General features: G+C 34.9%; 1 protein-coding gene across 1 annotated transcript in view; it reads right to left on the bottom strand.

Annotated features, from left to right (window-relative positions):
- LOC137388475 (uncharacterized) overlaps positions 1-17,740 on the bottom strand; it is a 57,636-nt gene extending 39,896 nt beyond the window's left edge. Inside the window, exons 1-16 of the mRNA XM_068074961.1 lie at positions 17,665-17,740; positions 15,504-16,544; positions 14,703-14,835; positions 13,592-13,719; positions 12,803-12,944; positions 11,147-11,274; positions 10,899-11,040; positions 10,165-10,263; positions 9,547-9,603; positions 8,598-8,725; positions 8,339-8,480; positions 7,929-8,018; positions 7,086-7,184; positions 3,805-3,891; positions 3,445-3,467; positions 2,371-2,388 (exon numbers count right to left, since the gene is read on the bottom strand). Of these exons, the coding sequence (XP_067931062.1) occupies positions 2,371-2,388; positions 3,445-3,467; positions 3,805-3,891; positions 7,086-7,184; positions 7,929-8,018; positions 8,339-8,480; positions 8,598-8,725; positions 9,547-9,603; positions 10,165-10,263; positions 10,899-11,040; positions 11,147-11,274; positions 12,803-12,944; positions 13,592-13,719; positions 14,703-14,835; positions 15,504-16,544; positions 17,665-17,740 (2,533 nt within the window). The remainder of the gene's footprint in view (positions 1-2,370; positions 2,389-3,444; positions 3,468-3,804; positions 3,892-7,085; positions 7,185-7,928; positions 8,019-8,338; positions 8,481-8,597; positions 8,726-9,546; positions 9,604-10,164; positions 10,264-10,898; positions 11,041-11,146; positions 11,275-12,802; positions 12,945-13,591; positions 13,720-14,702; positions 14,836-15,503; positions 16,545-17,664) is intronic.
- Between the last annotated feature and the right edge of the window lie 6,175 nt (positions 17,741-23,915).

Below are 23,915 nucleotides of genomic sequence, written 5' to 3'. Positions count from 1 at the left end.
TACTGGTTGTTGAAAAAGCAGTTGTCAGCAGGAATTGACAGAGTATAGTGTAAATGAGTTGTTCGAGATAATATGAAATAAATTTGAGGGAGCATCATCATCATCATCTGGAAACAAAGGGGCTGCCAAGTCCATATCATTTACATCGCCTACAACATCTACTAAATAGTTCTCTGAATCAGATGAGTTGTTGTTATTAATTTGAGTAGCGTGTTGTTGAACATTAGCATTTGGTGTTGATGGTTGCCGTGAGGACCTTCTATTTATCCTCCTATTGAGCTGTAATAATTGAGAGACACGTGGACTGCCACTGCAATGACGTGGTGTTCTGGAAAGTTGTATGTCCATGGTAGTTGTCAAGTTGTTTTGAAATTAAATTCAAAAAGTCAATTATTCAAAACAAAAGATTGTATAAAAATCACACCTAATCTACTATTTTCTCAAACCTATGTTTTACAACAATAAAATAAATATTAATTAAAGCTGTAGGCCTAACCTACTGTACTGTATGTAATTTAACAACATCAATAATGAAATATGTTTATTATATCTCTGAAATGCAATATTAGAAGTAAAATGGCAAGCTGTTGTGTAATATACACAGTTAGAAAGTTGGTTGTGTTGAATGTAGAATGGTTTTGATAGCGATCTGTAACAGAAAGCTAGCATCAGAATTCACGCGCCTAGAAGTTTTCTGCAAACTGGAGCAAAATAAAAAAATGTTCTTGTCGTAAAGGGGCATTGTAGTTTGGCCCTAGCTTGTACATAAGATGTAAAGAATTTTGGCTAACGTTCTAAATAATTTAATGAAACCTTCGGTAATTGGACAAAAAACATAGGCTGATAAACTATGTACCACAATTTTGTACCTGTAAATCGGACTACGCCTCAAACGGTCTACATATATTACAGAAACCTTCGGATAAATAAATTCAAATAATTATTCTTATAATTAAATATTTTTGCAAGATATTAAAAACGGAAAGATATTAGAAACCTTCGGCAAATGAACAAGGCCATAGGCTTGTGAAATGTGTAGGCTTTTCTCGTAAAATACGCATGACTCAATGGTTCTAATCTCGGTTGCATGGCTTTATCGGCGTTTCGTTGGCCGGTCTTAATTTTGATTTAAAAAGGCTTGTCAGGTTTTAATATCGATTTTAGGCCAAATTAATCTGTCTAGTTATGTATTATCCAATTGGATGAGTAAGGTTTACAATATCGTCTACAAATTTCAAAGAGTCGGTAACATATTTAAATAGGTTTATATGTGTTATGTATCATTATTATACTTAAACGACTCCATTGAAAAATGGTTAAATTTGTTGATGAGATTTTGGTACAAGGGTTTACGACGGTTTTGATGAATAATTTTCATGAGTTGTGTGCACATATGCATTTATCATAAAGCCCTCAAACAATCACTTCGCTCGTGTTTGGTCATGGGATTTTATATAATATGTATGCTTCGGAAGAAAACCTATATAATAAAATTTTATTGTACAAGTAAAACACAATTAAAAATTGAACAAAATGGTTTGTGATGAGGTGCAAGGTGGTTTGTTGAAAACTATAGATAGAAATCATTTCCCTGATGTGAAAGTCTGCCCTAGTGTCTTAAAGCAAAAAATGAATTCAAAAATAATAAAAGTGATTAACATTAGTTTAAAGTTATTTCTAGTTAAAAATGTAAAACAATTGATAAATAAACAACACTAAAATAGTTGGTATCAATTGAAAAAGCACACTTGCTATCTACAGCAAAAATTAACAGGCATACTACCATTATAATCACAGCAAACAATATGAAGAATAAAAGAGAAAATTATGAATAAATGTTACTGAATCACATTGGCAAAAGTTAAATTTTAAATTGTTATGCAATCAAATGCTTATAATTAAAGAATTATGCAGCAAAATATACTTATACATAAATCTGATAATATTATATAATTGCTAGCCTTAGCTCTAGGGCTCAATGTACCTAATGGTACAAAGAGGGTATCACCTAAGGCTACAAATGCAGTGTATAAGCATTAGGGAGGTTTTCCATTGAATTGACATGAACATTAAGATTTCACACAAAATGTCTCAGTTTTGTTAAGTTAAACTGGTCATATAATAGTTTTACATGTAGCTCAGCTACATGCATGTTTAAAAATTCAACCAAATTCAATCTATGCCATTGGTGGTACGCATTTTTGACAATATAATTAATAGTTAAACATTTTTAAAGCAAACTTCTAGTCAACAGGCATGATAAGGGTATTAATTAAAAAGCATGATAACTACATAAACTGGAAAATGTTTGTTAAGTTCAACTTGAGGTCTATCCACTTTTGTTGCTGGGCGAGTATTAAATGCCCCTACCTTCCTTCTCACATTTACCTGCAACAGAAACCATGAAAGAAACCAAAATCATTACTGTGGCAAAGCTTATAAAGCTAAGGGTAAGTTTGAATTTACTAAATATAATTAAAAAAATTAAATTGATGGAGTATATTAAAAATATTGAAAGAACAAACTCAAAGAAATAGTATCATTCAGAGAGGAAGAATTGAAATCAAATTGACATTGTAAGCGCATATGGTATTTTGACATAGCTTCCAAAAGATGTAGTAACAGCGAATATCAACCGACCGAATAAGTAAATGTTTTTTTTGCTAGAACATAAAATTGGCGTGGAAAAAGTTTTAGTGACCTAAAGCACGCATTACAAGGTTATGTAAGAAACACAATAGAGTACAAATGCTTGCTTGACTTTAAGTTGTGAGCTCCGTACAAAGCTATTATTACACAATTCCACTAGCTTAAACCAGCTTTCACTAGTTACACAGCTTTAAAGTGCGTTTATAACAGCAAATACTTTTGAATTTTCTACTATCTTAAACGCTTCTATTGAAAAAAACTAACTAATTGGTATGCTGTGTGTTCCAACAGCTGCTCAACTAAAATCCACTACAAATCGACAGCAACCAATAGCAAGTAGGATTGACTTTTAGGTATTCCAATTTTCTTATTTATTGTATCAATTGTATATATTACACAATAACTAAAAAGGTGTCTCAGTGAACTCCTGCTCAGAAGTAGTTTTGTTCAGCAAAAGGTTTTATTTAGCCTGAGGTTCTACAAACCTCTTTGAATGTGGGGCATAGGCAGTATTTAATAAACTATGTAATTGTATTATCGGTGCTGGAACAAGTTGATGAAAATTTGGATTTTGTACTTAATATTGACCTCTTGTATAGCTCTGTTGAAGTGCGCTACTGAAGAATATCACCGCTTACAAAAACTGAGCAGTTTTTGGCAGCGCTATATGTGCTAATGAAGTATTAGCAAGAAAGCTTTACTTCTTACCATTTCACCGGAAGCAGTTATGGAATTAGACTAAACTGCTTATTGAAAATTATAAAAACTCTGAGTCATAAATACTCCAAACTGTACCAATGATCTTGGCATTGATTTGCCTGAAAGCATGAATGTTCACAGCAGCATGCCAAAGTTATAATTTTAAACATTATAAATGGAATTTGTGCTGGCACTGATCATCTGGCCACAAAGCTGACCCCAGAGATTTTAAAGTGTATCCCGATGTGTAAACACTGTTCGTCAGGACACACATCAGGTCATGCTGAATTACATACCTGAAGTTAATATGGTTTTTTTCAAGAGGTTGTTTTCTAAGATTCACCAGTTAGCAAAGGGAAAATAAATTAGGGAAAATAAATTAAAATGTGAAAACACTGATGTAAAGGCAGTATATGTGAAAAGGCAGTTGAAAGAATCCAATTGCTATTTCCTTACCCGGTGCTATACAAATCATTGTCTATCATCTCTACATCTGGAGTGTGGCATGGAGCAGTTGTGGTGGTATCTAGCTCTTCAGCTGAACTGAAACAATATAAAATTTTCCATCATTCTTAATTCTACACAAACTGAACTTTCTACCCTGTTCTACAGACTCTTCAATAATCTTTAAGTCTTTTGCCAACATTTTTGACTCCATATCTGCTTCTGATAATTCAAATGGCGCAGCATAACAGAGATTTGCTAGAATGTGTACATATTTTGCTAAGGCAGTGTTTAGATTCTCTATAACTATCACATGTAGGTATGTATACGGCATATCATATGTTGAATGAACCTATCCATTAGCCAGCGTGGCTTTAACAACAGACATAGAGTTAATACTTATGTAACACTTTTACTGATATGGAGCAGGAGCTGTTCTTAAACAAACAATCCCAGACAAATCTGTTAGCAACATTTTTAATGCTTAGCAAGAAATTGTTTTACAAAGCACTATGCTCGGCACAGTAACTTACATATCTGTAATAATAACTACTACTTTGTCATTGTGTGTGCACATACATGTATGAGCGTTGGTATATGTTAGCCTGAATAAACACAGTGCGGTTTTTGCTGATTTGGTCAAAAACCTAACACGCATATGTTCAGTGCATTCCATCAGGTCGTCAAAAAAATTTGGTTTTTAAACACTCTATGGGACTTTATGGGACTCTATGGTTAAACAATTTATGGGACTTTATGGGAATTTATGGGAATTTATGGGACTCAATGGTTAAACTCTCTATGGGACTTAAACAATTTCCTGCTACATGCACTTTATACAGACGGTGTTAAAAACTTTCCATGACGGTGGACTAGAAAATATCCTTTTCTTTCTTGCTCTCAAATAACTGTACTGGGGTTTGAGTGAGATGAAGTTTGCATCCGATGGGCTGATGTGTGCGATCTGAACACCTCTGCCAGCCAAACTTTTAATCCATGCATCACAGAGTAACGCTGATTTCGTTGAACTCGAGTCGGTGTGAAAACTACTGATAAAAGCTAGGTAGTAAACCTTTTCATGATGGACTAATTTTGACCTTTTGACCTTGGGAGTGTGTTTTGGGAAAAATAAAGGAAAATCTATAAGACTACCAGAGCTCGATGCAATACCTATGGCTTAGTTAGCATGAAAAAACTAGGCTCACTCCAAGTAATATCTTAAAAATTCCATTTTTTATTTTAAAGGGGCTTGATCTATTTGATTCAAAACACAAAACTGCGTCTCTGCATAAATTAAAAGCCATTAAAAATTAAATAAATTATATTAAAAAACTCGGCCCTCAGTGGCCGAGTTTATAGACTGTTGTCATAAAAGCAGTGTAGCAACTTGTGTTGAAAATCTACTCATGTGCTACAGTCGCTGTCTATCTTAATGAAAATGAACAAGATTTCAGACAACGCAGGCCTCAGTGCTAGTAATTAACTAGTACTTTATTTAAAGAGGTTGATTGGTCACATGGACTTCCTGAGGAGACATCCCAGAATAGTGATACGACTTTTTCCGTTTTATTTTACTTGTTAAAATTCACTGATGATCAGACAACTACTCAATATGCAACTGATGTTTCCCTAACTTACTCTGTACCTATAGTCACAGTTTAAAATGCAGTTCTTGCAATCGTTACTAAAATAAACTCTCTTTACAAACACTTCTACAGCTAGTAGTCTCTCTCAATCCCAAATACACTTCTACAGCTAGAAGTCTCTCTCAATCCCAAATACACTTCAACAGCTAGTAGTCTCTCTCAATCCCAAATACACTTCTACAGCTAGTAGTCTCTCTCAATCCCAAATACTCTTCTACAGCTAGTAGTCTCTCTCAATCCCAAAACGCTGATCACTCTAGTCTAAGCATGGCTGTATATGCATAAATTCAGGTCATCAAAAAGCTCTAAATATACTTCACAACTATTAGAATTACTTTGGATTCTTTATGCATACCTTAAAAAGGTAAAAGCAACAAAATATTGAAAAAATGTCTATCTTCGACTGGGATGCGTGAAACGTTTTGTTTGGCCCTATCCTGAGTTATCCTCTATATGCCACTTTTATAGATGTGCAACTGACACTGTGGCTGCTCTATTGGTGCAGTAATCTCAAAACAAGTATAGAGTGATGCAACATCAAGTATAGAGTGATGCAACATCAAGTATAGAGTGATGCAACATCAAGTATAGAGTGATGCAACATCAAGTATAGAGTGATGCAACATCAAGTATAGAGTGATGCAACATCAAGTATAGAGTGATGCAACATCAAGTATAGAGTGATGCAACATCAAGTATAGAGTGATGCAACATCGAGTATAGAGTGATGCAACATCGAGTATAGAGTGATGCAAAATCGAGTATAGAGTGATGCAACGTCGAGTATAGAGTGATGCAACGTCGAGTATAGAGTGATGCAACGTCGAGTATAGAGTGATGCAACGTCGAGTATAGAGTGATGCAACGTCGAGTATAGAGTGATGCAACGTCGAGTATAGAGTGATGCAACGTCAAGTATAGAGTGATGCAACATTTAAGTTTTATTCATAGTTTAATTTTACTGTTCATCTTAAATATGAACTCGCACAAAATTTTAGTAGATTTTATTAGAAAGTATTAGTATTTTTTATCATTTATGGTTGCTCTTGATGTTTGAGGTGGTCTGACTGCTAGGATGTCTCAAAATTAAAATTGACAATTTTTATCAAGATTAAAATGCTCAGTTAAATGCTGGGTCTATCTGAAGCCAAACTAAGAGCGTTAGAAAAAATACTTTCACACACGAGAATCAAACATAGATTTTCGGACTCCCAGCAAAGCTCTTCCACCTGCACCTCTCCGATACCTTTGTGTATCGCATAATAATTATGCATATCATAGTTATTACATATGAGAATCTGTCGCAGCGCTTGGGGTTGCCTGCATACTAGCTGATATTATAATAAGAGCGGAGTCTATTTGCTTGAAGCCACATTTGAAAGTAAAGAAAAAGATTTTATGCTACAGGATTTGAATCCCTAATTTTCAGCTTAGCATACCGATACTCTAATAACTGCACCAGCCAACCCCGTATTGTGCGAATAATTGTATAAATATTTATTACAATCTATTAAATCTATTACAATTATATTTATTACGTTCATTCTGACGATTTCTCACGTTGTGTGAGGCTGCCAGGGTAGTAGTTGTTTTTGTACAACAAATGCGAAGGCCTATGTAACAATGACAACAATATCAAAACTTCACCTGAAGGTGCTGCCCACTGTACTTTGCATATTTCTACTCTTATTAGGTTTGTTGACAACAGCATAGAGTTCCTGAGAATCTGACATCTGAGTTTCGCCTCTGCAACAAATATCAACACATCTACTGCAATAGTTGAATTTACACACAACATACTTACACTAGCTGTCTAACGTTTCAACATATTATTAAACTGACCAGAGAAGGTGCAGTGCAGGTTGCCATGGGAATCACCTACTCATGTAATTTTTGAGACAAAGCCATTTATTTCCATCAGGCTTAAAGTATAATATAATAAATAATACAATAAATATAATATGCATCCATGAATGATAATAAAAAAGTTAATACTTGAAATAAATTTTTTTGTTTAAAATTCATGGCTGTTTATAAATGGGACTGCCTGTGTTTTGGACTGTGTTGTAGGACCTTAAGCTACAAATACCTGTCTAAGGGAGGCAACTCTGTAAAAAGCACGAGCCTGTAGTAAGCAGGTTAAATACAATAATAAATGCCCTTTTATATATAGATGTAGTTGTAAAATACAGAAAGACAAGTTTAATAATTATTGAAAAAACGTGAGAGCCTAACAATGAGTTATGCAAATAAGTAAATAATTATACGAATAAATGATATTTATATGATTCTTATAAATAGTGATATGAATTATTGGAAATATCATAAGCAAGAGATAGAAGCCAGAACAAGGGCTTTTCTTTGTGTGGTGACTGGTGATCACTGATAGCTAGGCCCGAAGCAAAGAAAGGCTATCACAACTGGCCGATCATGCCGATGCTAAGAAGGCGACTTGGCTTCTTCGAGCAGCTAGGAACTCGAATAAGTTACGCCAGACCGAGGCAAGGAGAGACCAAGTCGCCTCTTGACCCGGTCAGCAGTATAGCTAGTTGTTGGCCGCTAAGGTCAGCGGGGGCCAACCTATAAGCCAGCAGCAACAGAGCCAGCAGATGAAAGACCGACCTACCACCGAGTCAGCCTTCTCGGCAAAGAGGTGGAGCCTGCCAATGCAAACAATATATAATGAGCCCATACCAAGCAGAGGCTGACAGAGCACAGGAAGCTTCGTTATAAGATTCCTTATAATCTTCGTTATAAGAAATCTTCTTACTTGTTGCGCACACATTGACTGTATTCTATTATATATGAATACAAATATATGTATTGCCTTTTGTATTTTAAGTGGTTTAGCTCATTGTGGAGCAGTAAAGGGTCACAGTAAATCCTTTACATTCGCTTACCTAACTGTACTAGAGGTATGTCTAGTTGCTCTCGGTGAGTAGTCATTTTCTGAGGGGCTGACAACTTTTGCAGGTGCTCCTTCTATCGGCATGTTGATATCACTGTAGTCGCTATTGGAATTCCTTTGAGAAGCTGCTGTACCTTTGGTGGTATGAATACAAAGCATAGGTTATAAATTTACCCATGTAATAGCGTGTATCTGGTGTTTTTATGACAGTAGCATGAGCTCCTATATAGCATAATACTAATATTGTTTACCATTTTTGTCATACGCAGCGGAGAAATTTTCATATACTGGACACCATTCCTCCGATGAGCATCTGTAGGGTGTAATCTCTGGACCACTTTCATACACAACCTCTTCCCCTTCTGTGGTAACTGGTTCGCTTCAACAAGAAAAAAATGACTTTGAAAAATAAACAGACAGCAGGGCTAGCAAGTGCCTTTGGTTTAAAAAGTTCCTTTCCATGATTTTGCAAACGACAGAATGATTGAAAATACTTCAACAAGATTTTGTATTGAACATGTCTATTTTCAAAAAGCTACTAAAATTTGCGTTAATAAAGATCTCTTTGTCATTGTGGGTGCACGGGTTCCCCCTTTTATGACCAATTTCATCCAAACTTCCCCCGCATATGCTTTGGACCTTTTGCCCAGTCACCAAAAATATTTGATTTCCAAACTCTATCTGGTTCCTGATAACCAGCCTATTAAACACCCATCTGATTAGAAACTCATAAATGTGCCTTCATATACATTAATGACAATTTCCCTCAATAAACTCTTTCTTGAATCTTCTAGATGTCCCTTTTACCATTATTGACAGACACGGCAATTACACTATAGATGCAAGGTCTGAACACGGTTCAATATGAAATCAACTGCAAGCAATTTTAGTGGAAGGATAACATATTGCAACATAAAAGTTTTCCTTGGAGTTATATAATGAAATTTGATGGTTCATTTCAAAGTTATTTTGTTGTTCTTGTTAGTAATCTTGTTAAAATTGAGTGTTACATTTCTGATCTTGGGCATGTCTAAACTTAGTGACAAGGAAACCTTAACAATCAGAGACACGACCATTTGCAGTGAACAGCTGTTGATATTTTATTTAGAAGTTATCCGCTCTTGAAGTTTCCTCACATATTTGTTACATTTGTATAAAGAGTTAAAGTAACAATGGCCCTTCTAAGAATTGAGGACTAACCTGTTGTTACCAGGTCTATCACACCAGACCACTAGGCTGCCTGACATGCAAACAGCCCTAAAAAACTTGAAACAACCAAAAGACCTCAATAGCAATTCGGCGTTAATCTTAAACCTTTACTATAATAAGAGCCATGACTGTCTGTCTGTCCGAAGCCACGCTAAGAGCGTTAGGAAAAAATATTGCCTCCCACATGAATAAAACTTAGATATTCGGATTCCCAGCCAAGTACTATCAACTGCGCCAATCGATTGCCTCATTGTATCACAGAATGCCTATGCATATAGTTAATGCACACGATGATCTCTCACTGATCACGAGGCTGACAGCGTACTAAATTTTATTATAATAAAAAGATGTTCATTCATCTGGAACCACGGTTAAAGATTGGGAAACAAATTGTTTGATACAAGATTCAAGTCGCTAACTTTCAGCATGGTAGACTGACACTATGATAATGGCACCAGCCGACCACCCATTGGCTTTTCAAAATAATCGTATGAATAGTTATTACATCTGATGATCTTTCACATCACTTGAGGCTGCCAGGGTAGTAGTAGTTATTATACAACAAACACAAAGACTTAGGTAACAATGACAACAATATTAGAACTTCACCTGAACATGCTGCCTGTGGTACTTTGCATATTTCCACTCTTATTAGGTTTGTTGACAACAGCATAAAGTTCCTGAGAATCTGACATCTGCGTTTCATTTCTGCAACAAATATCAACACATATTTACCACAATAGTTGTATCTACAAAAGCATACTTCTACTAGCTGTCTAATGTTTCGGCATACTTTTAAACTCACTAAAGAAGGCGCAGTGTGGGTTGCCATGTGAATCAGTTATTTTTGTGAGTTTTGGTGACTATAATAAGTAGTTTATTTTTATTCAAATTTAAAATATAATATGTATCTGTTAATACAAAGTTAATAGTTGAAATAACTTTTTTGTTTAAAACTCATAGCTTTTTATAATTGGGGCTGCCTGTGTTTCGAACTGTGTTGTAGGACCTTAAGCCACAAACATCTGTCTAAGGGAGGTAACTCTGTAAATGCACAAGCCTGCAGTTAGCAGGTTAAATACAATGATGGTGCCTCACTTTATATATAGTTGTACAATACCAAAAGTCAATTCTTCCAATTGTCTAACAAATTTGAAAGCGTAGAGTTATGCATACATAGTTTAGGAATCAATTATAACCGTATAATTATTATAATAATATAGTTATAATTATTATTACTATTATTTTGCAAGATTCCTAAATTATTATAAATAATTATAGGAATCGTGTGAAATAATATAAAAGACAAATAAGAATCAGAGTAGTAGACCTTTTTTGCTTACCCAGCGGTACTGGCTGTATGTCTAGTTGGGCTTAGAGAATAGCTCTTTGCTGAGAGACTGACATCTTCTGCAGGTGCTCCTTGAATTGGCACACTGATATCACTGTAGCCGCTATAGGAATTTCTTTGAGAGGTTGTTGCCCCTATGGTGGTATGCAAACAATTTATCAATGTAATAACATGTACCCAGTGTTTGTATGGCAATATTACAACCTAGCATAAACATAGCATTATACTAGGACTATTTACCATTACTGTGACGAGCATTGGAGAGATGCTCAGATACTGGATACAATTCCTCTGATGAATATCTGTAGGGTGTAATCTCTGGACCACTTTCATACACAACCTCTTCCTCTTCTGCGTTCACCGGTTTGCTTCAACAAGAAAAATCAGATTTGATGAATAAAGTTACAGCTGTGCTAGCAATTGCATTTGCTAATTTTGCTTTAGAAAGTGTCTTTACTGCATGATTTTTCAAGAACAGAATGATTGAGAATACTTCAAAAATAGTTTGTAAGAAGCAAGTCTGTTTCTAACAAGTTACTGACGTCTTCATGTTTATTAACAAAGCCCTTTTTATCATGGTGTATGTGTGCATGCGCACATGTGGGGCGTGTGTATGTTAGCTGGCATAAATATTATGCGTTTCCAGATATTTAGGCCAATTTTATTTAAACTTCACATGCATATGCTCTGTACCTTCTGCCAGGTGGCTAAAATATTTGGTTGTAAATCTCCGTCTGGTTTCTGAGAACCAGCCTGAGAGACACCTGATGAGAAACTCTAGAGTGCGCCTTCGCGTGCATCATTAAAAATAATTACCCATAATCAATTACCCTAAGCACAATCGTGGATTGTTGTTGTCAACACAGTGTAATTATTTGCATTTAAACACCCGTACTGGTGGCTATCTGATTGAAATGGAAAGAGCCCCGAGCATAAAAAACATTCTACTAGTTGTATATATCTGCTAGCTGAAATTCATATAATTTCTAGATTACTATAAACTGTTTTAATAAAAGGTGACATTTTATGTAATCTTATATAATATCATTCTACATATATTACTGTAATGTATTAAATTATATTAAATAACATATTTATATTATGCGGTTTTGCATGATATAATCAAAATTATGTTAATAATGAAATTATCTGAATTATAAAATCTGCTAGAGATAGATTGCTTCAAGTATCTTTTTTTGTAATTAAATTACCGCTAAAAATAGTTTATCAAACCCCTGATAACAGGTTCTAATAGTGTCGGAGTTGTCTCCTTGTGATAAGGTAATGGAAGATAGCTCTTAATTATTTGCTTCGCTGAATTGTTTGGATATTTTTTAAGCTATGTTGAGAAGGGATAGTAAGCACAACTTGCCTGAAGCTATGTAACCTTCAACATGATAAAATAAGATAACCAGATAAGGCTGTACTGGTCATTAAAATATTTAAATTAATTAATTAATTAAAATTAATTGTAAATACATTATTGTTTTAGACATGACTAACAAATAAACACGTTGAGAAACAGTAATGCCAGATAATAAAGTTCTCCAGAGTAGAATAATTACAGAACTATAAACCACATTCCAGAAATTGAGTATAACAATATCAAAATATTACCTGGGTACTCTTTCTTTCTTGTACACTTTATTAACTTCAGTATAAATTTCTTGAGCACCTGTTACTTGCTGTCGACTTCTGCAATTGTATAAATCATATCTATTTTACCTATTATATGCATTTTAAGCTTCAAGGTCAGGCTTATACCAGCTACATGTGTTCATGGTTTTTTTTAAATATCTTGTTTAAAAAAACAGAGTATTATTAAAAAATTTGGCATCATTAAAAGGAGGAACTAAAGGCTAAATAATAATTTAAATATAGCTCTTTTCTTATTACCCAGATTGATCTTCCGTAGAGTCTGTCACAGTTGGTGAGTGAGCAGCTGCTGGATGTTTGTCAGCCTTTGTATGTGCCTGATCAACTAGCAGGTTGACATCACCATATTCACTGAAGGCAGGTCCTTGACTTCTCGGCACACCTTTATCAGTATAAATAGACAGTGTCAAAAATCTTTTATAAAATGACAAATAATTATACTAATAGTGCTTGGATTAAATGACTTCTATGACAACTAGATATAAAATAGGTTTTGCTCAAAATGTAATGCAATTGGAAATATCTGAAACTAGAATAGAGCCAAATAAATTTATTTAATGCTGTTAATCATTTTGTTGCATTAGCATCTTTACCAAGGCTTGTCAACTACTGAAGCCACAGCTTAAAGCATTTTGCAGCGATCAAGCTTCTACGAGTGACGAGAAGGCCAACAAGTTTTTAAAAAATTTACTAACAAAGGAAATTAAGATTCGAAAACAGCCAATATGCAGAAATGTTAGTATTGCCATATTTCCGAGAACTAATTGCTGGATTGTTTATAACCCAAATTTGAAAAACAAATCATTCGAAGATATTTAGTTTTTGTAGCATACTAAAGTTACCATCGCTAAAATAGGCCTTAGTAGTAGCGAAGTGCTGCATGCCATATGACTTCCAACAAGTCCAGCCTTCATTTATGCTCATAGATTTATAACTCTAAAGGCCATTCAAACAAGTGAAATGGAAAGATAATTTTTTCCCTTTTTTTGGAAGTCATTGAACTAGCGAAGTTAACAACAAAGTGTTTACCATTAGCTCTGGATGAGTCACTTTCTGGTTCAGGGTTGAGTTGAAACTCTACCGACTCAATTTTGGAAAATATGCCATCTAAATTGTCGACCTTGATATCTGTATCCTTTGTTCGATCGCTTCCAGTTCTATAACATTTAAAATTCATTGCAACCCACAAACTTAAGCTTCTTAAGGCAGATTTAGTTCTATTTTAAACTACAAAAAGCAGATCATAACAGTTTTGATGTCAAACTCGAGTAACAATTAAATGCTTAAAATACTTCCTAAAAAACACATTTTTTACCTGAAGAAAAAAGGTTGAACAATTTCAAGCAAAATAAAAACTATTAAAGATTGATTTATTGAATTAGTCTTTATAAAGTTATTAGATTCTTAAACATTATAGTACGAATATTTAAGCAAAATAACAATGATAAGCTGAAATTAATGTACATATATTTTATTAATAACGAACTGCCAATCTTTAGAACTTTTGTGTGAGAAAAAGCCTGTCCCCGTGTAGTAATACTCTTTGATACCAGTATAGCTACATTGTTGAAACATTAGTTTTTTACAGTCATAATATTAGCAAGACATGAAAAATATTGCAGAAACAAAACTAAAGTGAAAAACAGGAGCATGCTACAAGTTTAATCAGTCACTGATCATCACATTATATTCTTTTATTTTGTCGTAATTAAGAATATATAGATACACATGCTTCTTTATTAAAATTTAAATCAGAACACCTTCCAGATCAAGCAAACCTTGATAAACTAGTTGTTCTAAACTTTATATTACAAGTTAAAAGTTTTTGAAAAATGCAGTGACATAACAAAAGTAAAGTACAGTAGATTATTTATTTTGATTGCACGATATTCTAGTCAGTGGCGATACTTTTACAAAAGCATTGCGTTAAAAGCCTCATATTTGAAGTCTAAAAAGAAATTTGTGCACAATTTTTTAACTTTTGCAAAAATATATACTGTATATGTAGTTAATTGATGATTTATATGGCACAGTTCTAAAGCTATAAATTTTATTGCTCTGTTTGCATCAGTAATAAAAGTAATTCAATCAGCTGAACTTAAACCTAGGGGTATTGACATTAGTACTATTCAATACCGACCTTCGTCTAGACTTGGCTCCTAGAAAACAAGCTAGTATGATAATAATAACAATCAATACGGCCCCTCCTACTCCTGCCCCCATAGCCAGCTTGTGCTCCGACTTGAGCTGAAAAACCTTTGAGCTTCCAGACACTACAGAAAAATATGTAATGAACATTTTGAATCAAAAACAATATAAAGACAGTTGCATAAAAGTGCTAATATTACAAAACTGTTTTATTAAACTTCGTAGCAATTTTAAGCAACTATGATTTAGCACAAAAAATCATAACTGACTTGAGTGTATGACTAATGTATGTTGTTATTGTTTGATTTTTGAAATGCTAACTACCTAATATTTACTTAGGTTTAAAAGATGGCGCATACATCAAAACTGCAAAAGCTAGAGTACATCTGGTACTTGATCGTTTTATGAGACACATTTTAGATTTGTATTTTTCGAAAACATAAATGACTCTATGAAAACTTCAAACTGCAAATTATAAACAATGAGTTGCAAAGTGCTTGCTTAATTTTTATACAAGTTGCTTGAACATAACTTGTTTATTGTACAACCGTACAACATAGCATCAAATGTAGAATCTATTTTTTATAAACCAGCAATTTGAATGGTATAAAGTTTTTCAGTTATTTTTATTTTTAGTATTAAATATTTTCATTTGGACCAACTCAGTTATATATTTGTATAATGTTGAAAATTATGTTACTGAACAAAGTGCTAAACAAACAAGCTCAAATCTTGACAAGAATAAAAAACGGTGAGAAAATTATAGTTACAAATGATTGAAAAAATTGCAAACCTGCTGTTGTAATACGACTTGTTGCAGATATTTCAGCAGCTGTTAAAAGAGTTGGCACACTTGCATCTGTTGAAATAGTTAGATTGGTTGAAGTGGTTGGAGTGGTTGAAGCGGTTTTCATGACTGGAGTGGTTGTAGTGGTTGTAGTGGTTGGAGTGGTTGTAGTGGTTGTAGTGGTTGTAGTGGTTGTAGTGGTTGGAGTGATTGTAGTGGTTGTAGTGGTTGGAATGGTTGGAGTGGTTAAAGTGGTTGGAGTGGTTGTAGGGGTTGAAGTGGTTGTAGTGGTTGTAGTGGTTGTACTGTTTAGAGAGGTTGGAGAGGTTGGAATAGTCGTAGTGGTTGGAGTGGTTGGAGTAGTTGGAATGGTTAGAGTGGTTGTAGTGGTTGGAGTGGTTGTAGTGGTTGGAGTGGTTGAAGTAGTTGAAATGGTTAGAGTGGTTGTAGTGGTTGGAGTGGTTGTAGTGGTTGGAGTGGTTGAAGTGGTTAAAATGGTTAGAGTGGTTGTAGTGGTTGGAGTGGTTGTAGTGGTTGGAGTGGTTGTAGTGGTTGGAGTGGTTGAAGTGGTTGGAGTGGTTGAAGCGGTTTTCATGACTGGAGTGGTTGTAGTGGTTGCAGTGGTTAAAGTCAATGAAGTGGTTGTAGTGGTTGGAGTGGTTGAAGTGGTTGAAGTGGTTGAAGTGGTTGTAGTGGTTGTAGTGGTTGTAGTGGTTGGAGTGGTTGTAGTGGTTGGAGTGGTTGAAGTGGTTGAAGTGGTTGGAGTGGTTGTAGTGGTTGGAGTGGTTGTAGTGGTTAGAGTGGTTGGATTGGTTGAATTGGTTGGAGTGGTTGTAGTGGTTGGAGTGGTTGTAGTGGTTGGAGTGGTTGAAGTAGTTGAAATGGTTAGAGTGGTTGTAGTGGTTGGAGTGGTTGTAGTGGTTGGAGTGGTTGTAGTGGTTGGAGTGGTTGAAGTGGTTGAAGTGGTTGGAGTAGCTGGAGCGGTTGATTTGGCTCTAAATGTTGGAGTCGTTGTATTGGTTGATGTGGTAGTAGTGCTTAGAATGGCTAAAATCAAAGTAGTTGGAATGACTGCATTAGTTGTGAAAGCACTATTAAAAATGTACAAAACTAATTGGTCCAGCATCTGGTCAGAATAAACTTTGATTAAATGAATGCGCAACAAACAAGATACTCATAAGCATATAAACGTGTATAAATAGGTATAGGTATTGCATTTGTATTGCCTTACAATACAAATGTGCGGACACACACCTATGTTACAGATATAAATGTAGTATGTGCATATACACCTAGGCAAAGCACTACCAGGACATAACTACTCATGATCATAATTACTGAACAAAGGCATCTTAACAAATATGCACTCACATTCACATTTACGTTCACTTCAAAAACACTCGCTCACATACCTGTACATGCAAAGTTAATGCAAAGCAAACCTACTCACTAAAAGAATGTATACAGCATGTTACATTTATTAACATTGAACATTTCTTTATGAATTTATTCTCCAGTTTCAAAACTACTAGAAATTATATTAAATACAAACATGAGCTGCAATAAGTTTGATTAGATTTAGACTTAGTGCAGCGTTAGTTACCAAAGTAAATGAATAATCAACATCAATGTTACGCTTTTACATTTTCTCTTTATCACATAAACAGCTGTTTATGTCAGACACCATTTTATAGCCTATTTTCAACCCATTGGAAACTACTAAGAAAAGCCTGGCTAAAATCAGCAAAGACTAAAATGATTGCTGTTTACTGAAGTCAAATAGTGAAAGTTTATGACACTTTCCAACCACTTTTAAAACAGGTTTGTAAAACAATAGTTTTACACACCTACTTTGCATTATGGCAAGTTAGAGCAAAGTTTTTTACAGCTGGCCTCAAATACTGGTTGGTGACGCGAAATAATAATGATGATGCAACATTAAAAGATTATGTTATGTTTCATAACTGCTTGAGCAATGTAACCAAGCCAATGGCCAATGCTACTCTGACAACATTGATCAGACCAAAAATTGCTAGAAAAATAGATACAGAGTTGTTAAACTTAAAAAAACATCTGAACAATAGATATTATCAAAGAACAAATGCCAAAGCCAATAGATATGCAAGGATGGGATCACATACATGTAGACTATGTTAATATACGTTACCTGATACAAGAAGGTGAAAAGCAGGTCCTGTTCCATTAGGAAGGAATAGAACTGGATGCGGTTCACCTGTAGTCATTACTTTATATATACTGTAAGTCTTGTTGATTGATGTAGAGTTACATATTATGACCTGATTAGATGGTGTACTTAAGTTCTGCCCACTCAGTACAGTGTATGGTACTGTACAATCCTCAGTTGATGCCTGTTGTACTAGTACTATGCATGGTCTATAAAGAGTGCTGCTTAACTCAAGTGTCATGTGACAGTCATGCTCAATGTTGTAATCACTTGGATATTCAGGACTTTGTACTATATATTCCAAGTCAGCCTCAAATATAATGAAATTGTCTGTACAGAGCTCTTTTGTATTTGTTGCTCCACCTAAAAAGCAAAAAGGTAAAGTTCCGGTGTAATAGTGTTAAACCATAACTGCCACGTACAACTTTTATCGTATCTTTTAGGTAAATCCGACACACTGATTCCAATTTTGTACTCAAAATAAAGATTGATTCACTAACTTTCAAAGTAGTAAAGGCTTTTTTACAGCGCTTTAATATTGGTCTTGAAAACAACACAATCGGCACAACAAGCTTCGCCCATAAATATGTGACGTACTCTAGCTTTTTAGGAACAGAAGTTAGAGATGTTTAGTCCGCTTTAGAATAATAGAGATGGGTGTCTTAAAACCCATTATTATCTAAATTCAGCCTTCAAAATAATCTCAGTTTTTTATGAAAAGTAGATAAACTATTTAAAACTGCTCGTAGCTTATTACAGGATGTTTAATATGCTGAACGCCAAGAAATATGAGCTCAAAAGTGCGATTTTATCACAAGATAGCGTTGTCATCGCGTTTTTTTGAGCTCATTTTTAAAATGAAATGTTAAACAGCTTATCTATCTTTTAGAAAAAACTGAGATTATTTTGAAGGCTGAATTTAGATAATAATTGGTTTAAAGACACCCATCTCTATCATTCTGAAGCGGAGTAAACATCTCTAACTTCTGTTCCTAAAAGCTAGAGTACAGCACATATTTATGGGTGGAGCTTGTTGTGCCGATCGTGTTGTTTTTGAGACGGATATTGAAACGCTGTAAAAAAGCCTTCATGACTTTGAAAGTTAGTGGACCAATCTTTATTTTGACTGCAAAATCGAAATCAGCGTGTCTGATTTACCTAGCAAATAAAATGAAAGTTGTTCGCGGCAGTTATGGTTTAAAGAGTGTTAATAAATCTACTACAGTGGGCCACCACCATATGACATTAATTTATTCTTGTGCTTGGATTGGGAAGCAAAAATGTTGTATAAAGGAGTATAGAAACCAATAGTATTTATCTAATGCAAACACCATCTGATAAAAAACATCAAATTTTTATATACATTCTGTAATTAATAAAAAATAGTAACAAAATACTATTTTAGCCTCAGTAACTACTGGTATAGCTGCCTACTTGGTGGCTATGATCTGCAGTAAAATGTAACATGACTACGCACAATATCAGCTGTAAGGAGTTCTTACTTTTGAGACAGATGTGCAACACAAGCTTTGATATTAACTTAAATGAATTTAGCTTACTAGCCACAAAAAGTTTTAGTGTGTATTTTACTAATCGATATCGGTTCACTTGTGCAAGATTACCCCTTTTCAAAACAAGAAAAAGGCTGAGCTGAGAGAGGGCACTATATCTCTATTATGCATTGTGGAGAGATTTCGGCAACTAGCATATTGTCATCTTTGTGACTTCGGCGTATGCAGCTCATCGACTGCCAAATTTGAATTTCGAGAGACACTTTTGTTAAAGTCATATGGCGAGGAAAATGCTGCAACGAGGGGCCAGAAAAACTTTGTGCTCCATATTGTAAGCAAAAAACCATATGACAGAGACGCTATAGCGCAAGGTCCGCTGTATTACTCAATAATATCGGTCACTTTAATTTAGTATTTTGCTGAATCAAATTAACTTTAAAACTCACAATTATTTATATGTATTTAGTAGGTGATAAACTGATAACTATTAATAACTGACTACATTGAGTATGAAGCTGACTGCCTTTCAACCAGTGCAAATGTGGCCGACTTATACCACATGCAAAGCCGCAGAAACTGTACTTGTTTATACCTTGAATGACTCTTTGTACAACACCACACTAATACCAGCATTTACAACATCCTTTGGTAAAGTGAATGAACATTTGTTATTTGTTCGTAGTATTCAAAGCACTGATGGGAAAACTTGAAATTAAAAATTTATGACATTGATTCCGATCCTGACAAGTCTTAATAAATTTTAATGAGTTATTACGGTTGACATTCAGAAGTTTTAGTTTTATAGAACTTTGTGAGCTAAATACATGTTCTGAGGACACTGTTGACTTGAAATAGCTGCTTTTGTGAATTCATTGTATTAGGAATAGAATAACAAGCATAGAGCTCAGCAAACTCTGGCTGGCAAACTCTGTTTGAGTTTGTTCCAGAGTACATAAATATTTTTCTAAACAGCTAAGCATCACTAATGAAAAACGACAAAAAAATTCCCCTTTGAAGGTTGAAATTTTCTATCAAATTAATTACATTTAGGTTTGAGAGCATTTATAATTTGATCTGTTAATGAACAACACAGGTATGTGTGATGTTGCCTAACACATATGTTAGATCATAAATATGATCATGATCATAATAGGACATGATGTACAACATACGGATGTGAATTATAGACAACTGAAGCAAGGCAAAATAAATAGTCAACTAACTGCATATTATATCATATCCAATTACTAAAACTCAAGTAAAGCGTTATGAGTTCATTAATGAAATGCACGACACAAAATCTTTTCCCTAAAGCAAAGAGATTCTTTGTTTACGTTGACTATCAGTGCTTCTTTTGCATGGCATCAGTAAGATATTCAAGCAACCTCAAAACCATTAGTAATGATCAGTATATATAAGTGCCTTATGCCAACTTCCTCCTTCTGTTGTCTATTGAAGGGCATAAGCATTCATCTTGCATTCTTTCCATTGAAAGGTATACTAATACACTATCGCCTGATAGCCTGTATTTATTTACTGAAAGAGTGGTGGCTCCTCTTAAAAAACTTAGGAGCTGAGCTTAAAAGCCAAAAATGTCATATACTTACTTGTTACGGAACAAACTTTAAAACCTGCTCCCATGTTATGTACAGTTTGTTGATACTAGTAATGTGGCTAGTAAGTTATCTTAATGCTTAGGATCAGAATGGCAAGTACCAAGCTGACAACTCTAGCAAGGTGCTAGACGTGCTAGCAAGCGCAAGGTGCGCAGTTCATATCGAGTCACTAAAGTGCCAGTTTAGCAATCCTAGCCTAATTCAAAAAGGTTATATGACAGATTTTTTTAAATGGGTTTTCACATGTATATGGATTATTCATAAAATGTATGCATATGCATCATGCATATAAGGAGTGCATATATGATATGCATATGATGAGTGCATATGTGGCATGCATATGATTATCACAAATGTGGCATACATATGAGTAGTACATATGTAGCATACATATAAGGAGTACATATATGGCATGCATATGAGGTGTGCCCATGTGGCATGTATATAAGGGATGCTTATACATTCAGAATATGTATGCTACTACAAAAGCGTGAAAAAATAGCAGTTAGTTTCAGGACATTTTATGTCATTGATGACTACTTAGCGCCTACTTGTAAGATAACTTATTGACAACTTCTTCCAGCAGCCTTTATTAATGTTCAATATCTATAGACTAAGCATATGTTGCATACAACAGCTTGTTGTTTACAAGACAATTTTTGTAATTGCTAAAAAAATTTGTCAATAAATTCTTCCACTCGATATTAAAACGCGCGACAAAAGGACAACCCACCCAAAGTTTATGTACACAGGGAGGTTTCAGTGGTCATAGCATATCTTCAGACAGTGAATGGGACTTCCTCTGCACTGTCAGAGTATTACATGTGGGTAATCATGTAACACCACCGCTCACTGGCTGATCAACCATGATGCAAATCAGGTGCATTGAACTTTTTCAAAACCGTAAAACACCCCTTATCAACTATGAGACAATGACTATAGTATGAACCACTAAATGTAATATCTATTTAGGGTTGGAAACTCAATTTCACTTTTACAGACTTGATTTACACTATGACAGCTTACCACTACTTATAAAGTTTCAATTGTTTCAATGAGTCAGAATGATGACTCATGCTCAGAAAATTGACCATGAACATCTTTTGAGGGTTTGTGTACCTTTAGAGCTGTACAGTAGAATAGAAATGCTTTAATAACTACAGTGTAAAAATAAGAAATAAGTTCAATCTTGTATACTTTATCATTTTTGCTTTGCACTTTATAAGAAAATAGAAATTTTCTGTTTGTAGCCGCCAAAAATTACTACTCATTCAATCAGTCAAATAATGGCATCGACAGATTCTTATACAAAAGTTGAAATTAAAAACATTAACTGCCATATGCCAAGACAGGGAACCACAGTTTTGAAATATCCAACGACCCAGATGTAAACCAAGTTAGCCTCCTAAGTTATAGTCATATAACACTTAAATGTAAGTAAACCAGGACTATCTGTGGTTCCTAACTATCATATCGTAAAAGCTTACCTGAGTATAGCATACAGATATAGAGGAGTACTATAAACATCCACATACTGGCTGCTGTTTCCTAGCGCGGCTAGACAGGAATATGCCCTATCGAAGGTATGCAAGAGAATGTTTGCTAATACCATACCACTTTGTTCTTCGATACAAAAGAGAAAGTCACACTAAACAGGTTTGACAATAGACCTGGTGAAGTCAACATGCTATATATACTACTATGTCAACTTCCTCCTTGACGAACCTAACCCATGTACAAAGATAACTTCCCACCGCCTTTTAACTAGAACACTGTAATGAATTCGTAAATATATTAATGCACCTGCTTGGTACAATCTGTTCTTTGGTGTAAAAATAGTTTAGTTTAGATAAGCAACTGTTTGCTAGAGATCAACTGCTGTGTGTGCTAGAAAGATCAATTGCTGTGCTTGCTAGAGAGATCAATTGCTGTGTTTGCTAGAGAGATCAATTGCTGTGTTTGCTAGAGAGATCAATTGCTGTGTTTGCTAGAGAGATCAATTGCTGTGTTTGCTAGAGAGATCAATTGCTGTGTATGCTAGAGAGATCAACTGCTGTGTATGCTAGAGAGATCAATTGCTGTGTTTGCTAGAAAGATCAACTGCTGTGTATGCTAGAGAGATCAACTGCTGTGTATGCTAGAGAGATCAATTGCTGTGTATGCTAGAGTGATCAACTGCTGTGTATGCTAGAGAGATCAATTGCTGTGTATGCTAGAGAGATCAACTGCTGTGTATGCTAGAGAGATCAATTGCTGTGTTTGCTAGAAAGATCAACTGCTGTGTATGCTAGAGAGATCAATTGCTGTGTATGCTAGAGTGATCAACTGCTGTGTATGCTAGAGAGATCAATTGCTGTGTTTGCTAGAGAGATCGATTGCTGTGTTTGCTAGAGAGATCAATTGCTGTGTTTGCTAGAGAGGTCAATTGCTGTGTTTGCTAGAAAGATCACTTGCTGTGTTTGCTAGTGAGGTCAATTGCTGTGTTTGCTAGAGAGATCAACTGCTGTGTTTGCTAGAGAGGTCAATTGCTGTGTTTGCTAGAGAGATCAATTGCTGTGTTTGCTAGAGAGATCAACTGCTGTGTTTGCAAGAGAGATCAATTGCTGTGTTTGCTAGAGAGATCAATTGCTGTGTTTGCTAGAGAGATCAATTGCTGTGTTTGCTAGGGAGATCAACTGCTGTGTTTGCTAAAGAGATCAATTGCTGTGTTTGCTAGAGAGATCAATTGCTTTGTTCGCTAGAGAGATCAACTGCTATGTTTGCTAGAGAAATCAATTGCTGTGCTTGCTAAAGAGATCAATTGCTGTGTTTGGTAGAGAGATCAATTGCTGTGTTTTCTAGAGAGATCAACTGCTGTGTTTGCTAAAGAGATCAATTGCTGTGTTTGCTAAAGAGATCAATTTGGAACTTGCATAGACATTGAAGTATACGTTATTGGTCCTTGCATTGACCAAACGTTTCTTTTTCCAAAAATCTTTCAGAATCAGAAAAAATGTAGATTCAATATATTGAGAGAGAGAGATCTAGTACAGGAGCTACCCCAAAAACAGCCAGTGATTGACATAAAAAACCCTAAAAGGGGAAACAACTCCAGTAGTAAATACTT

The sequence above is a fragment of the Watersipora subatra genome, chromosome 2 (genome assembly GCF_963576615.1).
Source record: "Watersipora subatra chromosome 2, tzWatSuba1.1, whole genome shotgun sequence".
Classification (NCBI taxonomy): Eukaryota; Metazoa; Bryozoa; class Gymnolaemata; order Cheilostomatida; family Watersiporidae; genus Watersipora; species Watersipora subatra.
Note: the sequence above shows the minus strand (reverse complement) of the source record. Positions and strands in the feature narration are given on the sequence as shown.